Source organism: Erythrolamprus reginae, chromosome 11 (assembly GCF_031021105.1).
Source record: "Erythrolamprus reginae isolate rEryReg1 chromosome 11, rEryReg1.hap1, whole genome shotgun sequence".
NCBI lineage: Eukaryota > Metazoa > Chordata > Lepidosauria > Squamata > Dipsadidae > Erythrolamprus > Erythrolamprus reginae.
This window is the reverse complement of record NC_091960.1, coordinates 24,174,824-24,199,555: the sequence shown is the minus strand read 5'-3', so window position 1 is coordinate 24,199,555 and position 24,732 is coordinate 24,174,824. Positions and strand designations below refer to the sequence as shown.

General features: G+C 43.9%; 1 protein-coding gene across 7 annotated transcripts in view; it reads left to right on the top strand.

Moving 5' to 3' along the window:
- MAP7D1 (MAP7 domain containing 1) overlaps positions 1 to 24,732 on the top strand; it is a 110,260-nt gene that overhangs the window by 58,568 nt on the left and 26,960 nt on the right. For 4 of the 7 annotated variants that reach the window (XM_070763720.1, XM_070763716.1, XM_070763717.1 and 1 more), the window contains 2 exons: positions 1,679 to 1,842; positions 2,537 to 2,651. In XM_070763720.1, coding sequence (XP_070619821.1) covers positions 1,679 to 1,842; positions 2,537 to 2,651 — 279 coding nt within the window. Of the gene's footprint in view, positions 1 to 1,678; positions 1,843 to 2,536; positions 2,652 to 7,702; positions 7,814 to 24,732 lie in introns of all 7 variants that reach the window. The other 3 variants (XM_070763715.1, XM_070763721.1, XM_070763719.1) reach the window with 1 other exon arrangement.

Here is a 24,732-nt window from a genome sequence, read left to right as displayed (position 1 = left end):
CTCCGCTCCCTTTTTCTTTTCTTTTTTCCTTCCTCTTCTTTTCCTTCTATCCCTCCCTCTTTACATTTTCTTCCTTCCTTCTCTCCTTTTTTCTTTCCTTTCCCTTCTTTCCCCTTCCTTCCCTCCATCCCTCCCTCTAGACCCATGATGGCAAACCGATGGCACACGTACCACAGGCAGCATGTGGAGCCATAGTGGGGGCATGCTAGACTTTGCCATGTTTCAGCTCCAGTGCGCATGTGTGTGCTGGCCAGCTGATTTTTGACCTTGGAAAAGGCCATTTTGTCCTCTGGATGCTTCAGGGAAGCTTCCCTGAAGCTCGCGAAGCAAATAAAAAATTTAAAATCCCCCAACAAACAAACTGGAAGTTCAGAAAAACGCACTTCTGGTTTGCCATTGTACTGTTTTTTTGCACTCCGGAGTGTTGAGGGGAAGCTTCCTGAAGACCCAGAGTGCAAAAGAACAGCACAATGGCAAACCGGAAGTGCGTTTTTCTGAACTTCCGGTTTGGCCATTTGGGCATTTTTTTTGACCTACCAGACTTCAGAAAGGCCTGTGCACATGCATGGGGGGGCAACACAGGGGTTTCACGTGTGTGGGGGGAGGGGAGGGGTGTAGATATGTGCATGCATGCTAGCACACCCACACACACCCCTTTTGGCACGCAACTCTTTCAGGGTCCTCAAAATCATGCATCAATTTTAATTTTTAATGGAATAGTGATCAATAGAATCCTTAGAAACAAAAGCATTTTGGGGGTCTCTGTCTAATGTTGAAAATGGAAAGAATCCTGAAAGAAAGCGGGGGAAAGTTTAAGAAACAGTGCTGTAAATCAGGGGTCTCCAAGCTTGGCAATTTGAAAATTTGTGGACTTCAGCTGCCAGAATTCCTCAGGCAGCAGCTGGCTGAGGAATTCTGGGAGTTGAAGTCCACAAGTCTTCAAGATGCCAAGGTTGGAGAGTCCTGCTGTAAATTAAATCCTCGGAGAAGGGCGACATACAAGTGTAATAAATAATAATAATAATAATAATAATAATAATAATAATAATATAAAAATATATAAAAATAAAATAAAATAATAATAAGGTTGCAGGAACTGGGCATGGATAGTCTAGAGAAGAGGAGGTCCGGGGCGGGGGGGACATGACAGAGTCTTCCAATACTTGAGGGGCTGCCACAGTGAGTGACACTGTTTTCCAAAGCACCAGAGGGCCAGACAAGGAGCAATGGATGGAAGCTGACCAAGGAGAGATGCAACCTAGAAATAAGGAAGAACTTTCTGACAGTGAGAGTGATCAACCGATGGAATGGTCTGCCTGCAGAGGTTATGAACGCCCCACCCTGGAGACCTTCAAGAAGAGACTGGACTTCCATATGTCTGGGATGGTATAGGGTCTCCTGCACCAGCAGGTGGTTGGACTAGAAGACTTACAGGGTCCCTTCCAACACAAACTGTAGGTAGGTAGGTGGATGGATGGATGGATGGATAGATAGCGATAGATAGATAGATAGATAGATAGATAGATAGATAGATAGATAGATAGATAGATAGATAGATAGAAAAAGCTAACCTGCTCTGGGAGTGAGAGTCTTTGGGCTTGCTGGGCAAGAGGCCTTCCATGGATGGTGCCTCTAAACCCAGCTGCGTCTTCTTCTCTCTTTGAACCTCTGGGAGTAGCTGCCAAGCGGGCCGTGTGGTTGGAGAAGGAGGAGAAGGCCCGCGTGTTGAGGGAAAAGCAGCTGGAGGAGAGGCGGAGGCGGCTTGAAGAGCAGCGAGTGAAAGCAGAGAAGCGGCGAGCTGTCCTGGAAGAACGTCAGCGCCAAAAGATGGAGAGGAACAAGGTTAGTTTGAGATTATTCTAGGAAACTCAAAGAAGAATCAAGCTGTGGGCCATCAACGTTTGCCTGCCCCAAGGCTACGTTGACCTGAAAGGTAACAGAAGTGAAACCAGCTTGTTCCCTCCACGATGCCGCCCCCATTTTTATTTTATCTCCAGCAAAGCCGTCTGGAGAATTCTGGCAGTTGAAGTCCACAAGTCTTAAAATTTGCCAAGTTTTAAGACTTCTGATTTAGGGACTGTTTGAAGTTACAACAGAGCTTTTAAAAAAGTGACTTAAAATTGGGCCTCCCACTTATAGTTCTTGCGAGCATCCCTATGATCAAAATTCAGACACCGGTATATATTTATGATGGTTTGCCGCATCTTTGATGTCATGGGATTAGCCTTCCCAGCTGGTTTCCAATAAGCAAAGTCAATTGGGAAGCTGCAATCATTTCACAACTACAGTGAAAAGGTAAATTCAGGCAAGACTCACTTAATAAGTATCTTGTTTAGGGGCCAAAGTTCTATGGGAGTCCCAATGTTGGTTATAAGTCAAGGATGACCTGTAAGGATTTCCAGTTTTGTAAAAAAAAAAAAAGTTTTTAAATAATTTTTTTTTCCTCTAACCAAACTGCTCAGCTTCAATGTTCATGCAAGCATTGCATGATTGGCAAAACGAAAACACAGAATTAAACCTGCCCTTTTGTGACCAGGAACTCTACGAAGCCGCCATCCAGCGCTCTGTGAAGAAAACCTGGGCTGAAATCCGGCAGCAGCGATGGTCGTGGGCTGGGGCGCTGCACCACGGCTCCCCCGGACACAAGGAAGGTGAGTGGAGGCCCTGCTTAGCTTGGGGAACACGGGCGCTCAGATTCCTTGGGGAAAGAGCAAGCACCACCCGGGAGGCTTGGTGCCTTTTGCACGGCTGGGCACTTTTGCACGAGCATGTCCTTCGGACGAGGAGGGGCTTCTGCACCCTAGTTTATAGTTTGGAATTATAAGGCGATTCCTTCCTTCTTTTCTTCCCTCCCCCTCTCTGTCCCTTTCTTTCTTTCTTTTTTCTTTCTTCCTTTCTTTTCTTTCTTTCCTTCCTTCCTTCCTCCCTCCCTCCCTGCTTCCCTCCCTCCCCCCTCTCTCTTTATTTTCTTTCCCCCTTCCTCCCTGCTTCCCTTTCCCACTCTTTCTTTCTTTCATACCTGGTGTAACACATCTACTAGAAGCTCTCTCCTTCCTTCCTTCCTTCCTTCCTTCCTTCCTTCCTTCCTTCCTTCCTTCCTTCCTTCCTTCCTTTCCTCTGCATACAGGACAGCACTGCCTTTCTTTGCAGCTTTGCTGGGGCCCATCGTCCATTTTTAGTGGACCTTTGACCTCTTGGTACCTTTAAGTGCCCACACTGCTTCTTCTCTTCTATGCCATGTGCTGCTCAGAGCCTCACCCCATCTTTCTCCTTATCGGGTTGGCAGCTTCCACCATGCAACCACATTGGGGCCAAGGCAGAAAGGAGCTGAGCCATAGATGCCGCTTGCCCAAGACTGCACTGCTGAGTAGAGCATCTTCTGTCCTTGGCAATCTGCCCAGCCCCAGGAGTCTTTGGGCAGGGATGGACTGGAGGGTGGGAAACTGAAGGACGAGAACGGAAGGTGCCACACTTCACACTGGGCACATACGAATGCTGCAGGGATAATGATACCAAGTGGACATAGCCGTGTGTGTGTGTGTTTTTGAACAGGGCCAGGGTTTCCTGTCTTGGCAGGGTTAGGAGGCATATTGGGGAGTGATCCTGGGGATGAGCATCATCTCAGCAATAAGTCTTGTGGACTTCAACTCCCAGAATTCCCCAAGGCAGCATGCTGCCCTAGCAGTGGTAGGGGTTGTACGATCACAAACTCCCATGATTGGAGAGAGAAATGTATCATGCAGAATGCAGGATGACAAATGAGAAACCTTCTGGGAAGGGCTTCAAATAAACCAGTAGTCCTTGACTTATGACCAATTTGGAAAAGGGGATTTAAGACCGAGATCCAGAGTTCTGACAGTCATCCACTCACCCACTCCATAGTCATGTGTCCAAGCACTTTAGTTGGCAGCATTTATAGCTATTTGTACTATCCCATGATAGCAATAGCACTTAGACTTATACAGTGGTACCTCTACTTAAGAACTTTTCTAGATAAGAACTGGGTGTTCAAGATTTTTTTGCCTCTACTTAAGAACCATTTTCTACTTAAGAATCCGAGCCCGGAAAAATTTCCCAGGAAATTTGAGAGTGGCACGAAAGCCCGGCCAGTTTCCTGCCATTCCCCTTTTATTCCTGGCCACCTTGGGCTTTTCTGGGCTGCCAGAGGAGCCTTTGGGTGGCGCTTAAGGAAGCTTTGGCAGTCCAGAGTGAACAAAGCATTTTCCTTTCTCTGGGCGCTTGGAGAGGGAATAAACCTCTGCCAGTGCCCAGAGAAAAGAAACACTCCCTTCGCTCTGGGCAGCAACTGTCCTCCTCCTCCTCTTCTTCTTCCTCCTCTTCCTTCCACCCAAATTCCAAGCTTTTATTTCTTTCCTAATGGGTTTGGTTTTACATTGATTCCTATGGGAAAAATTGCTTCTACTTACAAACTTTTCTACTTAAGAACCTGATCACAGAACGAATTAAGTTCTTAAGTAGAGGTACCACTGTATACCGCTTCACAGTGCTTTACAGCCCTCTCTAAGCAGTTTACAGAGTCAGTATATTGCCCCCAACAATCTGGGTCTTCATTTTACCCACCTTGGATGGATGGAAGGCTGAGTCAACCTTGAGCCTGGTGAGATATGAACTGGTGAACTGCAGTCAGCAGAGGCAGCTTGCAGTACTGCCCTCTAACCACTGTGCCACCAAGGCTCATAATCCCATGACCCCATTTTATAGTGAATCATTGATTCACTGAATGACAGATTCAGCCACATCAGCAAGCTTCATTGCAATTATATATCAATGACTATCTTTTTAAAAAGAGGTGTAACTGATTCAGTAGCAACTTCCTGGCTGCCTGCGGTGATTCATAATTCTCCATAGACAACCAGGTTATTATTATTTACCATTCTGCTGTGCTCTTCTTTAGCTATCTTTACTCATTGGAAATTGCTGCTGATCAGGATAAAAAGAAACATTTCAGATGTTCAGAGCGCTTGATACCTTTATGAGGAACATCTGTTGGCCCATGTATGGATAGTTGGAAGCTACGTCTCATTGGGAAGTGAATGATAATAATTTTTGATCTCATATTCATTTAGTAACCACAGACAGGATAGACAACTACCGTATTTTTGGACTATAAGACGCTCCATACTATTAGATGCACATAGCTTTTGGGGAGGAAACCAAGGGAAAAAAATCTGCCCCGTCTTTGCCTCTCAGCAGTTTGCCTCCTTGCAGCAAACACCGTGCTCTGCTTCAGCACAGCCTGATTTAGCATGAGCAGCTGATTGGCAGTTGGATAAGCCTCCCATAATATCATCTATCAGCTGTTCCAGGCTGCGGGGATCACAACCTCCCATCGTGGCTGCCACCTATTTGCCACTTCCACGCATCCTGTTTTTGGCCTCTGCACATCCTGTTTTCAGCCTCCACACACCTTATTTTTGGCCTACTGGTGTCCCATTTTCGGCCCGTTCCAGGCGGCAGGGATTGCTGGCACTGCCTATCCCCACTGCCTGGAACGGGCCATAAACAGAGCACGTGGAGGCTGCAAACGGGGCATGGAGAGGCCAAAAATGTGGCACATGGAGGCAACAATAAGTGGTACAGGGGTGGGATTCCCCGCAGTTCGAAACAGCTGATAGGCAGTATTCTGGGAGGCAGATGAAACCGCCAATCAGCTGCTCGTGCTAAATCAGGCTGTACTGAAGCTGACCAGGCCTGTTTGCTGCAAGGAGGCAAATTGCTGGGAGGCAGATGCTGAAGGGTGGGGACCAGTGGATGGGTGGGGCTTCAGCCACATTTGCTCTGTAAGACGCACAGACATCTCCACCCATTTTTGGGAGAGTGGGGAAGTGCATCTTATAAACTAAAAAATAAGGGTAAATTGTTAAGCAAAGCAGTTGTTAAGTGAAATGCCATGATTTTACAATCTTAACTCCTGACAGTCCTTCAAAGGTCATAAATGTAAAAATTAGTCCCTAAGTTATTTTTTTTAAATCATGTTTTAACTGCAAATAGTTGTTAAACAAGGCAACTGCAAAATAAGGACTACCTATAGGGCTCTTTCGAGACACTTTTCAGAGTGAGCGATTCATTAATGAATAAATAATGCTGAACAACAATTTTCCTTTGCTGAATTATCCAAAATAGTTCAAGTCATTGCATGAAATTGCTCTCCTTAACTAGTTTGACTTCACCGAATAAGTTAAATACAACTCAGTGGCTGGATTTTATTTATTGCCAAATAGAAATAGGATATAGAACGTTCAAATAATTATCTGCAATTACACTGTCTTTTGGCAGAGACAAATCCTGTGACTGTGACAAGTCTTCAATCAATAGTGGCAGCTCTTACGCTAAATTAATTTCAGGTTTAGGAATTTTGTTTTGGGTTGAGACAAAACTTGGCATGTTGTTCCATCTGGTTTTTGGCAATGAGAATTCCACACCAGCCCTTATTTTTCAACCTAGAATACCTATGGAGATCCATGCTACCGGTGAACCAATGTGCAGAAAAATTGTCCAAATCATTATTTTATGTTTATGTTATATGAAACAAAGAAAAGCAAGCATACTTTGATCGGGTTTGTACACAAAACACACCTAACCAGGTAATGGGGCCATTTGATTCTCTGGGTTGGTATACAAACTAATCCCCCAAGCTGGATTCACAGAACACATAAAGTCACAAAAAAAGCCCTAAGAAATTTAAAACTAGGTAGGCTTCTCGTGTTAAGTCTATAACCATCAAGATAAGGCATGTTAGAGAAGCACAATGACTTTTTATTATGGAAATTTTGCTTTGAAAATAATCATCTACTTGGCCAATTTTTCAAAACGTTGGCTTGCAGATAACCCCGAGGGTAAACTAACCTCCTCGCTTATTTGTTGTGACCCTGGAATAAAAAGCCAGGGTTTGTTTCAAATTCTGATTGTGTCCTATTAAATGAATGCTCAAAACGCTTTCAGTTTTTGTACTTTCGAAACTCACCGCGCCCCTAATGTTGGTCTGAAAAAAGCTGCTTTGCTGTCAATCCAAGCTGTTTGTGGTTCAGCTTCTGTCTCTAAGAAGGGGAAAAGTTTGCTGGTTGGTTGAGTCTACGTCTTGCTCATCTTTTGACCATGGCAGTGCAAACAAACACTGTTAAGTGTGCCCAGGAACCTGGTATTTAACATCTTCTAGCAAGGCTGTCACCTGTTGCATGCTTTCTGTGGGACTCAGCCTCTCTCAGTTGGAGGGCATCTGAGTCAAAGTCAGCTTGTAACAAAAAGGGCTGTGAATAATGTCTTCACCTCCGGCTGTTGTTTGGCTGCAGAAGGGTGGTGAAAAAAAAGATCTCCAGATCAGACCTTCTGCCAGTGTGCCTCTGGGAAGGGCTGCTGCCGAGAGCCACTGTGCCCCCCCACACACATGTGCTAATTTGCTTTCTGCTGAGCTCACTTAGACCTGTGACGTCAGTGAAGACGTTTGCGGGAGTAGAATACACAAAGCTGCGAATCGGCACATTAAAAACGTGTTTGTACGGTTTCCTGTTCCTGCAGGCCGGCCGAATGGAGGCGCCCTTCTGGCTTTCCCAGGGAATCTCCTTTTGCAACTCATTGCATTCACTGCATGATCCCTGCTGCTGCTGCATGCTCGCACGTCCACCAGCTCCCCGCCTCACACTGTCCGCTGCCCTTAACACCTGTGTGTCTTTTCCCTCTGTAGGTGCAAGCAGGTGCTCTCTCTCTGCTGTAAATCTCCCCAAACATGTGGACTCTATAATCAACAAGCGCCTCTCCAAATCTTCTGCCACTCTCTGGAACTCACCCAGTAGAAGTAAGAATCCCACTCCCCGGGGACATGCAGCTGTGTGGGAAGAAGGGCCCCCCAGTTTCAAACCCATCCTATCAATAATCCTGGAACTAGGTGGGATAACCTGATAAGAGGAAAGAAGGAAGGAAGGAAGGAAGGAAGGAAGGAAGGAAGGAAGGAAGGAAGGAAGGATAGATGATAGATAGATAGATAGGAAGGAAAGAGAGAGAAAAAGAAAGGAGGAAGGAAGGTAAGATAGATAGGGAGGGAGGGAGGGAGGAAGGATGGATGGATGATAGATAGATAGATGGATGGATGGATGGATAGATAGAAAGAAAGGAAAGAGAGAGAAAAAGAAAGGAGGAAGGAAGGTAAGATAGATAGGAGGAAAGGAAGGAAGGGAGGGAGAGAAAAAGAAAGGAAGAGGAAGGAAGGGGGAGGAAGGAAGGAAAGATAGGAAGGAAGGGGTGGGAGGGAGAGGAAGGAAGAAAGACTGAAAGAAAGAGGAAAGAAAGAAGGAAGAGAGAAAGGAAGGAAAGAAGAGAGAAAGAGGGAGAGAGTAATGAAGGAGAGAGAGAGAGAGAGAGCTTCTAGTATATGTGTTAGACTAGGGGTGTCAAACTTGCAGCCCGCGGGTGGAGTCGTCACTTGGCGCCATGAAGATGTGTGGACTTCAACTCCCAGAATTCCCTAGCCAGTCATATTGCCTGGAGAATTCTGGGACTTGAAGTCATCACCTCACGTTGCTGAGATTGAGAATCACCATTTTAGACAAGCATGCAAGTGCAGGATGGAGGGTTGGGCATATTTAAAACATTCTAGGTCCTACCAAATGAAGCATGAACCTAGCCAATTGAGCAACGTTTCTCAACCTTAGCCGTTTGTGTGGATTTTAACACCCAGAGTTGCTGGCAGGAGATTTGAGGAGTTGAAGTCTACACATCTTTAAAATGTGCCACGGTTGAGAAAGCCTACAACACAGGATGAAAATTTAGCAGACGGAGGAATGGGGCTCAGTAGAATTTTAAGAAATTGGGGTGGGGGGGGGTCAGAACATCCTTGCACCTTCCAATAGCCGAGTGATCCAATACCTGCTGTTTTTCAGTAACACCATTAACGTTTCTGTTCCCCTTACCTGTTCATCTTATATATTGCCTGAGGCAGACGTTGAGATTTAAACGTTAGTTTGAATAACCCATAGGATTCACAGCAGATTAATGTAGAGAATTGCATCCCCCACCCTGGAAAAAAAAATGTGCTTATTTTTTTTTCTCCTAGATTTTAAGAAATCTGTAACTATGTTATAGTAGACACTTTAGAACAGTAGTGAAATCCATTTTTTAAACTACCTGTTCTGTGGGCATGGCTTGGTGGGCTGGCAGGGGGAAGGATACTCCAAAATCTCCGTTTATTTATTTATTTATTTATTTATTTATTTATTTATTTATTGGATTTGTATGACACCCCTCTCTGGAGACTCGGGGCGGCTAACAGCAACAGTGTACAATAGTAGTCTGATGTTAGAAACAATTAAAAACCCATTAATATAGAAAAACCAAACATACATACATACATACCATGCATAGAATTGTAAAGGCCTAGGGGGAAAGAGGATCTCAATTCCCCCATGCCTGATGGCAGAGGTGGGTTTTAAGCAGCTTACAAAAGGCAAGAAGGGTGGGGGCAATTCTAATGTTTGGGGGGAGTTGGTTCCAGAGGGCCGGGGCCACCACAGAGAAGGCTCTTCCCTTGGGTCCCGCCAAGCGACATTCTTTAGCTGACGGGACCCGGAGAAAATCCACTCTGTGGGACCTAACTGGTCACTGGGATCCATGCAGCAGGCGGTTCCTCTCCACTCTGGGGCCAGCCAGAGGTGGTATTTGCTGGTTCTCCGAACTACTCAAAATTTCTGCTACTGGTTCCCCAAAACAAGTCAGAATCTGCTGGATATCACCCTGCTTTAGAAGAAACAATTTTTGCCCATGGAATGGAATGGAATGGAATAGAATAGAATAGAATAGAATTCTTTATTGGCCAAGTGTGATCGGATACACAAGGAATTGGTCTTTGGTGCATATGCTCTCATTGTACGTAAAAGAAAAGATAAATCCATCAAGAATCATGAGATACAACACTTAATGATTGTCATAGAGGTCAAATAAACAATCAGGAAACAATATTAATAAAAATCTGAAGGATACAAGCAACAAGTTACAGTCATACAGTCATAAGTAGGAGTAGATGGGTGATAGGAATGATGAGAAAAAACTAATAGAAATAGAAGTGCAGACTTAGTAAATAGCTTTGACAGTTATTTGTTTAGAAGAGTGATGGCGTTTGGGAAAAAAAATGAATTGAGAATTATTTTCTTCTTTATTTTACCCTGATTAGCATTGCTGCCTGATCCCAAGAGCAGAGGCCTCAAATAATTTGTGATCCAACTCAAGCATTAAACCAGTGTTTCCCAACCTTGGCAACTTGAAGATATCTGTACTTCAACTCCCAGAATTCCCCAGCTGCTGGCTGGGGAATTCTGGGAGTTGAAGTCCAAATATCTTCAAGTTGTCAAGGTTGGGAAACACTGCATTAAACTATCTTGATTCCTCTGGCCATAGTTTGTGGAGGGAAAGCCCTGATAGGCTGGGCTCATGCATCACATTAAGCCAGATATTACAGCTTCTCAGTCAGAGCAGCCAGTTCACACTACCTGTTGAGTCGCAGCAGAACCCATCAGCTATGGTGGCATATTTAGGAGGTCACAGTCGAACAAGGATTGACCAAACAGAAAGCTTGAGCTCAGACAGGCCACACCGGAGACCAGAGGGAACCGCTCCATTGCTCGAATCTCTGCAAATCTGCATGCAAAGTAGTAAAACGCAAGGATTTGGTGTGCAAACTGAGTCTCAGGGAGCCATTTAAAGGCATGTCGTTTCCAGAACGTTTTTACAGGAGATCTATGCAGCCCTTGACATGTGGCCACAGTTGGGGCGATTCCTAAGCAAAAGAGTTGTTAAGTGACCTATTCTGATTTTATGACCTTTTCCCCCAGAATTGTTATTCACTGCGGTTATTAAGTGAGTCATGCAGTCACTACGTGAATCCAGCTCCCTCCCCCATTGACTTTGCTTGACAGAAGCTGGCTGGGGAGGTCACAAATTGTCATAAATACCTGCCAGTTGCCCAATGCCCAAATGTTGATCACGTGGCTTAGGATGCTATAAGAGTTGTACATGCAAGCACCTCTTGCAAGTTGCTTTTCTTTTTTTAATGCTGTTGTAATGTTAAATGGTTGCTCAACAGTTATAAATCAAGGACTATCTGTACTGGACAAGAAAGAAATGCGAATTAATTTCAGTTTCATCTTTAAATTTGTAATAGGAATTAGGATTAACCCTGTGTTCCTGACTCTGTAATATTAACACTGTTATGTCCTCACTGTTGACATTTGCCATCCCACCAAGGACTCAACATACAGGTAGTCCTTGACTTACAGCCATTCATTTAGTGATGGTTTTTCACACTTGACGATTCCAACATCCCCATGGTCAAATAATCAAAATTCAGGTGCTTGGCAACTGACTCTTATTCATTCATTCATTCATTCATTCATTCATTCATTCATTCATTCATCGTATTTATATGCCTCCCTTCTCCGAGGACTCTTGCCATGTCCCCGGGATCACATCTGTTGTGACAGATTTGAAAGATTGAGAGACAGATGCGTATTGGTATCCCAGATCATGTTCCTGACACCCAAGTCTGAGAGTGAAGAGGTTGAGGAGTTAGAGAGGGAAAGCCAAACAGAGGCTGTGGTACTTCCAGAGGTGTTATTGAGTGACTCATGAAGGATGATGAACCAAAGATGTGTAGAATTATGTCCAGACAGGTTTATTTGAGAAGAAAGAACTTTGGATGTGAATTGGCCACGCCTTGTGCCTATATAAGGGAGAGCCTCACGAGGAATCAGTGTGACAGACAATGTTTTACAATGACAAGGAGTTCATTCCATGTTATAAAGATTCAGTTTGTTTTCTGACTGCTTGAAACAATACATAGACTGTATGTCCTGGACTTCTGCCAGAATGCTGTGAGTTGGAATGATTAATAGCCTTTATCAGAGACTTTTAATGATCTGTTGGAATCTGGCCTAGAAAACTAAGTAGCCATGGACCGCTGCCCAGTTCTTGAAAAATTCCTTTCACTTTTAACTCGACAATGCTGTGAACTATTTTTTAATTAATATATATTCATCTTATATTTTTTCCTTTGGTCTTTTTGTGTGTGAACATATTCTCTAGCAAAGTCAGAGGGGCAGCCAGATTTGCTTAACGACCGTGTCACGAACTTAACACCTGCATCAATTCACTTAACGGTGGCAAGAAAAAGTCACAAAATGGGGCAAAATTCAATTAACAACCGTCCCATTTAGCAATGGAAATTTTGGATTCATAAATTGGGGATTATCTGTATTATATGTTGCCTGCCCCACTTGTCTCTCAGTCATGAGTCCCACTTCGGAATGGGATAACTTTCTACAGCCAACTTATTGCAGCCAATTTGCTATGGCTAACTTGCAGTGGGATAATTTAACAATTCAATTTAATTATTCTAAATAAATAAATACTATATTTTTCAGAGTATAAGATGCACCTTTTCCCCACTTAAAAGAGTTGGAAAATTTGAGTGTGTCTTATACTCCAAAAAATATGGTAAATATTTTACTTTTTGTCATTCACATTCCATTTTGTCCCTTGTGTTGCATTCTTTCTTTAATGATCCTATTCCACTATTTCTTTCACTTTTGAGCAACTCTTAGGCCACAGTGAATTTTTCCATGGCGAGTTCTCATAAACCCATCCTGGGTTTCACTGACCAGCCTGCTCCGTTTGTTGATCCCTTTGTTGCAAATTTATTTGTGGGCTGCTTTTTCTATGCCAGCTCTTCAAAATGGTTTTCAACAAATAAAAACGATTGAATGCAAAGCTCAACATGCAAACAGATGAAATGCTGCAGTAGATAAAAAGAAGAAAATATAGTGGCCGTGTTGAAATTCAGCAACTGATCAAAAGTAAAATGAATGTCGGAGAGAATTTCATGATCTGTCTTCCCTCCAAGATCCAATGGGATGGACCCTCTCTCTTTCGCCCATTTTCCATATAACTGTGTCCCAAAGTAGTGGTAACACAAGCTGATCCTGGCAGAAGTTGAAAAGTTAAGCGGTACAGACTGAAGGGGAGACCACTAGGAGAGCTCAGGGCCATAGGCCATGATGGTGAACCTATGGCACGCGTGCCACCGGTGGCACATGGAACCATATTGGACAGCATGCAAGGTGTTGCCCAGTATCAGCTCCAGCGTACATGACCCAATTTAACAACTTTTTTTTACGGCGGGACATTAAGTGAACGTAATGGTGGTTGTAACATGAATACAACAGTGGTTAAGTGAATAACACAATCATAAAGCAAAAGTGTTTCTGAAATAGGACCTTTTTTTGCAAGAAACTTGTAAATCGCATTTGTCATCAGAGGCCACTGTTGGGAGTGTGGACCAGTTGCCGAGTGCCCAGATTATGATGACTTGGAGTGGGGGGGGGGAAGAGTGATTCAGCCATCAGAACTTCTCATCTGGATCAGAAGTACCTTTTGGAGTGAGGGTGTCATAACTTCAAATGGCTAATAAGCAACAAGTTGTGAGTTGAGAAGTACTTGTTATCTGTAATCAACTGAGGTATAAGGAAGAGCAAAGCTTCAGCTTAAGGTGCAGACAACAGAACAGAACAGAACATGGGAATAGAATCAAATAAAACAGAACAAGGGAATAGAATAGAATAGAACAGAACAGAACAGTGATGGCGAACCTTTTTTCCCTTGGGTGCCGAAAGAGTGTGGGCACATGCTATCTCACATGCACGAGTGCCCCCACACCCCTAAATTCAATGCCTGGGGAGGGCAAAAACAGCTTTCTCCCCCCCACTGGAGACTGGAAGCAGCCTGTTTCCCAACTTCTGATGGGAAAGTCAGGTCCAGTAGGCTCAAGGTTTCCACCGCCCCCCCAGTCTCCAACGGCTTCTCTAGAGCCAATCATAGTTCCCTCTAAGCTGAGCAGTGAGCAATCGCTCACTTAAAAATCATCATCAACTCAGAGTTTTTCAAACCTGCCCAGAAGCCGAGAGGGAAAGAGTGAGAGGGAAGGAGAGAGAGAGGAAGAGAGGAAGAGAAAGAACAGATAGAAAAAAGAGAGGAAGGAAAAGAGAAATAAAAAGAATGGGAGTAAGGAAGAGAGAAAGAAAATCAAAATCTAGTTTGAAACTAGCTCAACTATTTAAGTGGCATTTTGATATTGATAGAGTTGCCCTATTATGAGCTCACTGTTATAGACACACAGTACAGTATTTTATTTTGAAATTCTCTGAGGCAAAACAGGGTGGGTTTTTTGTTTGTTTGTTTGTTTGTTTGTTTGTTTATTTATTTATTTATTATTTCTGTGCCGCCCAGTCCCGAAGGGACTGCCGCTCAGACACTATACTTTTCCGCCCACCCCCCCAAAAAATTAGAGGGAACACTGGAGCCAATGCCCTCCCCCATCCCCCTGGAGGTTCTCTGGAAGCCAAAAATGTCCTCCCAGAGCCTCTGTGTGAGCCAAAAATCAGCTGGCTGGCACACATGCATGTTGGAGCTGAGCTAGAGCAACGGCTCTGCGTGCCACTTGTCGCACTCATGCCATAAGTTCGCAATCATTGGAATAGAACATGGGAATAGAATAGAACAGAACATGGGAATGGAACGAAATGAAACAGAACAGAAATTAGAACAGTACAGAATAGAACGAAATTAGAAATGAATGAATAAGACAGGACAGGATAGGATAGGATAGGATAGGATAACCAAATGTGATTGGACACAGAAAGAATATGTCTCTAATGCATAAGCTCTCAGTGTACATGCAAACAGCAAAGTAATAAAGTAAGATTCCAATAGGAGAATGTAGTAATAAAGATGGGGAGAATAATAGCCCTACCAAATGGGTAAATATCTTTAGCTATGGGACAGTGCTGTGGGAATTAGGTTTTCAGGAGAATGATGGCACAAGGGTCAAAACTATACCATGGTCCAGGAGTTTGGCATGTAATGCCCTATAGTGGCATCCTGAGGGGAGAAGGTGAAACGGATGTATCCAGGATGTGAGGGATCTGTAGATATTTTCTCAGCCCTCTTTCTGACCCATGCAGGTCCTCAATGGAAGGCAGGCTGGTTGCAGTCGTTTTTTCTGCAATCTTAACTATTTGTTGGAATTGTGTCTGCCCTGTTTGGTTGCTGTGTCAAACCAGACAGTTACAAAAATACAAATGAGACTCAGTTATTCCTCAAAAAGCTAAATATGGTTGATATCCTTACTAGTTTCAGGCACAGCAGCCTCATAATTTCACTCTCTTTGGCTGTATTGCAGTTCTGCTATCCAGCATCTTCAGCTGTTTGAGGGGCAGGGCAGGAAATCACTTTTGCTTTGAGGGAGAGCGTTTGGGATGCTCAAAATGCTTTACCTCAGAGTTCCCAGCGATCCTGTTCAACAAGCAGATGTTATTTCTCCCTCACTTCACCCATTGGGTCACATTGGGGCACAGCTGGCAGAAATATGAATTCCCTGCTCAGTACCTCAACCATTATTAATTTATTTGTTTGCTTGTTTATTTATACAGCATTTAAACACTTACATACCTCTTCACAGTGTTTTTACAGCACTCTCTGTTGGTTTAGAATTTCAGCACATTGCCCTGAACAATCTGACTCCTCATTTTACTAATCTTCAAAGAATAAAAGGCTGAGTCAACCTTGAGCCGGTCAGCATCCAACTCCTGGCAGTGAGCAGAGTTAGTCTACAGTACAGTATAGCATTCTAACTACTGCCCCACTATGGCTCATATCCTGCCTTTATTATTTTTATAACTAACACAAGGAGTAAAAATTATATATACAGTGGAACCCCGACATAAGAGCTGCTCTACTTAAGAGCAACTCGAGATAAGAGCTGGGAGGGGAGAGATATTTTTGTTCTACTTACAAGCCCAAATTCGAGATACAAGCGCCAAGGAGCTGTCTCCTGAAGCCAAACGCTAACTTCCGCGTTCAGTTTCAGGAGACAGCTGCGAAGCGGCGCGCATGTTTTAAAAGGTTGCAGCCGGCCTGGGGGGCTCGGGGGGGTGCTTGCAGCTTTCTTTCTTGCTCTTTTTCTTTCTCTCTTTTACCTTCCCTTCCTCTATTTCTTCTTTTCTTTCTCCTTCCCACCTTCTTCCCTCCCTCCCTCCCTTCACTCATTCCTCTCTTACTCTCCCCTTTCATAAGTTTCCTTGCTTCCTTCCTCTGTTCCTGTCCCTTCCCCCTTTCTTTCTTTCTTGCTTTCTTTCTTGCTCTTTTTCTTTCTCTCTTTTACCTTCCCTTCCTCTATTTCTTCTTTTCTTTCTCCTTCCCACCTTCTTCCCTCCCTCCCTCCCTTCACTCATTCCTCTCTTACTCTCCACTTTCATAAGTTTCCTTGCTTCCTTCCTCTGTTCCTGTCCCTTCCCTCTTTCCTTCCTTCCTTCCCACCCTCCGTCCATTCATTCACCCATTCCTCTCTTGATCGCTTAAAGCCGGTCCCTGGTGCAAAAAGGGTTGGGGACCTCTGTCCTACAGGATTGGGTGGCAGAGAAGTTGAACATATGTAAATTTAAAAGTTTAAGAAAGTTTACAAGTTAAGTGAAAGAAACTTCATTATTCATTTATATGTACATGTACATTTCTTCATTAAAAACACGTCTTTCTGCATAATTTAGACTAACTTTGTGAGTTTTTTGAGGGCTGGAACCAATTAAAATTATTTACATTAATTCCTATGGGGAAAAGTCGTTCGAGATAAGAGCTGCTCGACTTAAGAGCCCAGGTCCGGAACGAATTAAACTCGTATCTCGAGGTACCACTGTATAGTGATCCCTCGATTTTCGCGGGGGTTGCGTTCCCAGACTGCCCGCGAAAGTCGAATTTCCGCGAAGTAGAGATGCGGAAGTAAAAACACCATTTTGGGCTATGGACAGCCAAAAACTACTCCCGCGCACCCTTTTCCAAGGCCGCGCAAGGAGCCGGGCTTGAAGTTGGGGGCGGGGAGCGACGAAAGTGCGGAGGCAGGCAAAGAATGTTTTGAATGTCGGCCGCCCCCGCCCCCCCCAGCACCTCTGGCCCCCTCGCCACTACCCCCCGCCCACCCAATCTGCCCCTCTCAACGGCTTTCTTGGGGCTCGGGTCCTCCTGCAGCAGCGCTGGCGGCTACGGCTTCTCCTCATTTGGTCGCTAGCTGCTCTGAGCGCTTTGAGAATGCCAGCCCCGCCCCTCTCGCAGTCCCTTAGCTGAGAGCGCTTTCGTCCCAGCTGTCAGCGAGGGGGCTGCAGCAGAGGCGGGGCAGGCGTTCTCACAGAGAGAGAGCAACAGACAGAGCAACATAGAAAAGAGAGAGGGAGAGAGAGGGAGAAAGAGAGAGAGAGGAAGAGGGGGGGAGAGTGGAAGGTAGAGAGAGAGAAATGATAGAAAAAAGGGGAGAAAAAAAGAGAAATGAGAAAATGATTGAAGCAGAGAATGACAGTAAAGAGAGAGAAAGCGAGAGAAGTGACTCTTGGTGATGACGTATGACATCATTGGGTGGGAAAAACCGTGGTATAGAAAAAAAACTGTGGAGTATTTTTTAATTAATATTTTTTGAAAAATCGTGGTATAGCCGTTTCGCGAAGTTTGAACCCGTGAAAATCGAGGGATCACTGTAATACTATTTCTTCCTTCTGTTTTCCCCAGAACAACCACCCTGTGAACTGAGTTAGTCTGAGAGATAGTGACTAATGCAAAGACACTCGTTTCAACTTTCAAGCCTAAGGCACCACTAGAACTCACAGCCTGCTGGTTTCTAGCCTGCTGCCTTAACCAGTACACCAAAATGGTCTAGTTGGTCCAAAACCACGGGGCCTTTGCAATGACTTTTCACCTCAAAACTATGTTTCTGGAGCAGCTCTGTGCAAAGGGTTTCAGGTGAAATGCTAAAAGCACTATGAAATAGTAAGGTGGAACTGCCCCAAAATATAAACTATAAACTGTGTGGGATATTAATCATCTGCAGTGATGGTGGTGTCTAGAACAGACACTATAGAATAGAATAGAATAGAATAGAATAGAATAGAATTCTTCATTGGCCAAGTGTGATTGGACACACAAGGAATTTGTCTTTGGTGAATATGCTCTCAGTGTACATAAAAGAAAAAGATACATTTGTCAAGAATCATGAGGTACAACACTTAATGACTGTCATAGGGGTCAAATAAGCAGTGAGGAAACAATATTAATATAAATTGTAAGGATTACAAGCAACAAGTTACAGTCATGCAGTCATAAGTGGGAGGAGATGGGTGATGGGAACGATGGGAAGACTAATAGTAATAGTAATGCAGCCTTAGTGAATAGTTTGATAGTGTTGAGGGAATTATTTGTTTAGCAGAGTGATGGCATTTGGGGGAAAAACTATTCTTGTGACTTGTTGTCTTGGTGTGCAGTGCTCTATAGCAGTGTTTCCCAACCTTGGCAACTTGAAGATATTTGGACTTCAACTCCCTGGCTGAAGAATTCTGGGAGTTGAAGTCCAGATATCTTCAAGTTGCCAAGGTTGGGAAACACTGCTCTATAGCATCGTTTTGGGGGTAGGAGTTGAAACAATTTATGTCCAGGGTGTGAGGTGTGTGTCAATATTTTCACAGCCCTCTTTTTGACTCATGCGTTATACAGGTTTTCAATGGAGGGCTGGTTGGCAGTAATGGTTTTTTCCGTAGTTATCATGGAGTAGAGCACCACCTAATGTCCTCCAGGTGTTTTGCGTGACAGTTCCCAGATGTTCAACCCGAAAAGCCTCCTGGCCCTCCTGTGGAGTTACCTCTCCATTGAGGGGAAATTTTACCCACTTGGCCCCTGCAAGCAGATACTACAGTGCCGAGTTCGACAGGCTCCAATTACTCTCTGCCCTAACTTCTCTTTGCTGCTAAAGATACTATTTCTGCCCGCCATTGTTTTGTTTTCTCGTTGCTTAGCAATGATGAAAAAATACCCTGAGCATCTGAATAAGATTCAGGAAAAGGCCAACGGAAGGGATAGTTAATGCATGTGGAATTAGGTGCGGTCCTGGGCTGAAATTAATCAGACAGCAGTGTGTTCATAGGTATGTATGGATGCCAAGAGAAACTTTTCAACCTTTTTTTAAAAAAATGGCCTTTTTGGGTAAAAATAAAAATCCCAAAACCACATATCTGTAATCTCACAATGCTGAGGTTAGTGGATAGGAAGGTATTTACAGCAGTGAAATTCAAGCCAAAGTAAGCAACTCTATAAATCTAAAATTATTTTTGTATTTATTTATTCAACAATGTGTTCAATTTATATAGCCACTTACCTCTCATCTGAGATTCTGGGTACCGTATTTTTTGGAGCATAAGACAAAGTTTTTCTCCACCTAAAAGAGGCTGAAAATTTGGGTGTGTCTTATACTCCGAACGTAGCTTTTTCCAAGCTTTTTTCACAGCCCTAATGAGGTGCTCTTACCAGCTTGCGGACTTATTTTCATTGCTACTCCCTCCGAAAAAGGTTTTTCCAACCCTAACCAGGCGCTAACAATCTTCCCGGCTTGCAAGATTTTTTCATTGCTACTCTGAAGGTTTTTTTCCAGCCCTAAGTCTTTGCAGGCTTATTTTCATTGCTACTCCCTCCAAAAAAGGTTTTTCCAGCCCTAAGGAGGCGCTAACAATCTTACTGGTTTGCAGGATTTTTTCATTGATACTCTGAAGTTTTTTCCCCAGCCCTAAGTCTTTGCAGGCTTGTTTTCATTGCTATTCCCTCTGAAAAAGGTCTCCCCCTCCCAGCCCTAACCAGGGAATAAAATAATATGCTGAATCTGAAAAGGATTTTTCCACCTATTTTGCTTTCCCAAAACTAACGTGCATCTTATATCTGGTGCGTCTTATACTCCAAAAATACAGTAGTTTTCCATTCAAACAGGAGCAGATTCAACAAATCAAAAAAATAAAACAACCACACGAACAAAACGTTGAAATGATAAATAGTTTGATTCTTTTGTTCAAACCCATTAAAATCTATTAAACAGATTCCACTTTTTAAAAATAAAATACAGGTCCTTCTCAACTTAACAACAGTGACTCTTTGAAGTTACAACAGCACTGAAAAAAGCAATTTATGACTGTTTTTTCACACTTACAACCACTGTAGCATACCCATGATCATGTGATGAAAAGTCGGATGCTTGTCCAACTGACTCATCTTTATGACGGTTGCAGTGTCCGGGGGTCATGATCACCTTTTTTGACCGCTGACAAACAAAAGTGAGTGGGGAAGCCAGATTCACATTACCATCTTGATACTAGCTTTAACAATGGCAGTGGATTCACTTAACAGCTGTGGCAAGAAAGGTCATAAAACAGAACAATGCTCACTGAACAAATGTCTTGATAGCAAAATAAATTTTGGTCTCAGTTGTGGTCGTAGGTCAAGGGTTACCTGCATGTTAAGATAAAATATACAGGTACACAGAATAAAATATATTGAAATAAGAGACACCCCAACATCTCTTACTGAAGCTTTCAAGCTCCTTAGACCAGTGTTTCCCAACCTTGGCAACTTGAAGAGATCAGGACTTCAAGTCCCAGAATTCCCTAGCCAGCGGATGCTGGCTGGGGAATTCTGGGAGTTGAAGTCCAGATCTCTTCAAGTTGCCAAGGTTGGGAAACACTGCCTTAGACTACCGTATTTTTTGGAATATTTATTTACTTACTTACTTACTTACTTACTTACTTACTTACTTACTTACTTACTTACTTACTTATTGGATTTGTATGCCGCCCCTCTCCGTAGACTCGGGGCGGCTAACAACAATAGTACAAAACATCATGTAAATCCAATACTAAAAACTAATACTAAAACAATTAAAAAACCCTGATTTGTAAAACCAAACATACATACAAACAAACATACCATGCATAAATTGTAAAGGCCTATCTCAGTTCCCCCATGCCTGATGGCAGAGGTGGGTTTTAAGGAGTTTACGAAAGGCAAGGAGGGTGGGGACAATTCTAATCTCCAGGGGGAGTTGGTTCCAGAGGGCCGGGGCCGCCACAGAGAAGGCTCTTCTCCTGGGGCCCGCCAAACGACATTGTTTTCTTGATGGGACCCGGAGAAGGCCCACTCTGTGGGACCTAACTGGTTGCTGGGATTCGTACGGCAGCAGGCGGTCCCTGAGATAATCTGGTCCGGTGCTATGAAGGGCTTTATAGGTCATAACCAACACTTTGAATTGTGACCGGAAACTGGTGATGACCAACACTTTAATAATAATAATATAAGATGCACCTTAGTTTTGGGGGAAGAAAATTGGGGGGGGGGATCTACCAACCAAGTATTCATCTGGCTAGCATCCTTAGTCTGATCAGCTTCAGCACATTATTTTATTTTTATTCTGGTTAGGGCTGAAAAAAAACAGCAATGAAAGCAAACCTGCAAAGACTTAGGGCTGGAAAAAAACTTATTCGGAGTAGCAATGAAAACAAGACGGGAAGATCATTAGAGCCTTGTTAGAGCAGGAAAAACTTTGAAAAGCTACATTTGGAGGATGAGACACACCCAAACTTTCAGCTTCATTTAGGTGGGGAAAAGGTGCATCTTATACTCTGAAAAATATGTAGTAACATACATAATAAAGACTATTAAATTCCCTTTATATTCTGTTCTCTAGAATAACTAAAAAAAAAGCTCCTTCCAAACAATGCAGGAATTTTGGGTGTCTCTCGACCTAAAAGGTTTCCCACTGTTAGGGTATGGCCATGGTTAGCCACATGAGATTTGCTATTCCAACCTCCCATTGTTCATATTTGTGTTTGTTGCAAGTCACTTCCTTTGGCAGACTTTACAAAGCTAAAGGTTTCTCAGGCAAAGGCAGTTTGCCAGTCGAGGGTCAATATTGTTTGCAGATTTATCAGCCGTGCCCAGAATGTCAACATGCCGTTTGCTGCCTACCGTAACTATTACAAAGTTCCTTTAATCTCCTGGAGTGTGCCGGCTTTAAAGCGTAGCTTGTCTGGGCAGCCCATGGAATTATTATTAGAGACTGAGAAACCAGTGACACGTTTGTTTGTTTGTTTGTTTATTGGATTTGTATGCCACCCCTCTCTGCAGACTTGGGGCGGCTAACAACAGTGATAAAAAACAGCATGTAACAATCCAATACTAAACAACTAAAAAAAACCTTATTATAAAACCAAACATACATACAAACATAACATGCGTAAATTGTAATGCCTAGGGGGAAAGAATATCTCAGTTCCCCCATGCCTGGTGGCAGAGGTGAGTTTTAAGAAGCTTACGAAAGGCAAGGAGGGTGGGGGCAATTCTAATCTCTGGGGGGAGTTGGTTCCAAAGGGCCGGGGCAGCCACAGAGAAGGCTCTTCCCCTGGGTCCCGCCAAACGACATTGTTTAGTTGACAGGACCCGGAGAAGGCCCACTCTGTGGGACCTGACTGGTCGCTGGGATTCGTGCAGCAGAAGGCGGTCCCTGAGATAATCTGGTCCGGTGCCATGAAGGGTTTTATAGGTCATAACCAACACTTTGAATTGTGACCGGAAACTGATCGGCAACCAATGCAGACTGCAGAGTGTTGGTGTAACATGGGCATATTTGGGAAAGCCCATGACTGCTCTCGCAGCTGCATTCTACACGATCTGAAGTTTCCGAACACTTTTCAAAGGTAGCCCCATGTAGAGAGCATTACAGTAGTCGAACCTCGAGGTGATGAGGGCGTGAGTGACTGTGAGCAGTGACTCCCGGTCCAAATAGGGCCGCAACTGGTGCACCAGGCAAACCTGGGCGAACGCCCCCCTCACCACAGCTGAAAGATCTTTCTCTAATGTGAGCTGTGGATCGAGGAGGACGCCCAAGTTGCGGACCCTCTCTGAGGGGGTCAATAACTCCCCCCCAGGGTGATGGACGGACAGATAGAATTGTCCTTGAGAGGCAAAACTCATAGCCACTCCGTCTTATCAGGGTTGAGCTTGAGTCTGTTGCATGAGGGCATGAGGAGATAAATCAGCTAACCTTGGTTTATTTACCAGTTTAGTGAAACTGAAAACATCACTCACTCACTATATCATGAAGCGAGCAGCTGTTGTGAGATTATGAGTCCTGTAAATCGTTCTTCAAATACTTTGGCTGGGGTCGAGCAATAAATGCAAACCAAAGTGTCCACAGGGAGGGATCAAGATGGCGGCTTCAATTGCGGCCGCCATCTTGACTTTTTTTCCCACTCATTGTGCTTCCACAGATGCCTCTGCACAAAAAATAGTTTAACAAAAATGGAGGACTGGATATTCTTGTATCGCGGTACACACGAAATGTTGGGAGCAGAATTGGATTGCCAATACTAAAAAAACAAAAAAACAAAAACCCATTTGATGCCCAATAAAGGCTGTGAACACAGCCAATGAGTTCCAGGATCAACTATGATCCAAACCTGATGTTCCCAACCTAAATTCTTTTGGGTCTATCAAAATGGATTGCCTGATGTTCCCCCCCTCTAGGACAGGGGTTCCCAACCCCGGTCCACAGTTCGGTACTTGGGTCTATTCACAACCAGGCTTTGGAAGAGGTGGATGATAAATCCACAGTAACTGAATTAAACATGCCTGGGATAAACATATATCCATCCTGAGATAAAATAGAGGAAATAGTATAAGGGTAGACTAGATGGACCATGAGATCTTTTTCTGCCGTCAGATTTCTACGTTTCTATGTTTCTATGAGTGTGCAGGTGTACACACTTGTCCACAAGTGCATTTGTGAAAGTGGCATGCATGCTCATGCAAAACCATCCTTTCCACCCCCTTCTCCCCGCTACCAAGCTGGAAAGTTTGGAGACACGGTCTTTGGGGACAATGTTTTTTTTCAAATTCAGCACCTTTTAAGATGGGTGGACTTCAACTCCCAGAATCCAACAGCCAGCATGGATCACTGCAAGATTCTGGGAGTTGAAGTCCACCCATCTTAAAATTGTGGAGGTTGAGAAACACCGCCTCACAAATATTGAAGAGGAAGCAAAAGAAAGAAGATGGCAAAGTCCAACTTGGATTGGATTCCTACAATCCAATCGTCCCAATCTGGACTTGTAACCCTCTTTCTACCAAGAACTGCACTCTAGTAGGAACTAATCTGCCGGGAGAAGAAGGCAGATGAGTCTAAGTCTTGGAATGAGTGGGGATATCTTTTCTCTCCTTGATACCTGCTTTTCCTTTTTGTCAGGCAATTGCAAGCAAAACTCTGTAATGCCAAGGTCTAAAACCATCTTTTGCAGAAAAGGTTATGGGTTAAGCTATCGGAAGATCATTCAGGTGTGAGATAGGGTCCAGGGCGCTAGGAAAGGGCCAGAGTAGTTGGGCTGCGTCCCCTTTTCTGCCATGGTCAGCCCTTTCTGGGCTTTGGGGCACTCTCTCCCTTTTCGCACAACCTACCCTGCAGGGCTGCTGTTCCTGGATAAAAGGACCATAGAAAGGTCTAGTATATTGATTTCAACTGCAGGATGAAAGGGCAGACATAAGCCTAACAAGTGCATTTGGTACAATGGGAAAAGGTAATCCTCGACTTACAACCATTCACCATATTTTTCGGAGTAGAAGACGCACCTTATTTTGGAAAGAGGAAAATAGGGGGGGGGGATCTGCCTAGCAGGTGTTCATCTGGTTAGCGTCCTTAGTCTGGTCAGCTTCAGCACATTATTTTATCCCCTGGTTAGGGCTAAAAAAAACCTTCTTCAGAGTGAGTAGCAATGAAAACAAGCCTGCAAAGACTTAGGGCTGTTAAAAAAACTTCTTCAGAGGGAGTAGGAA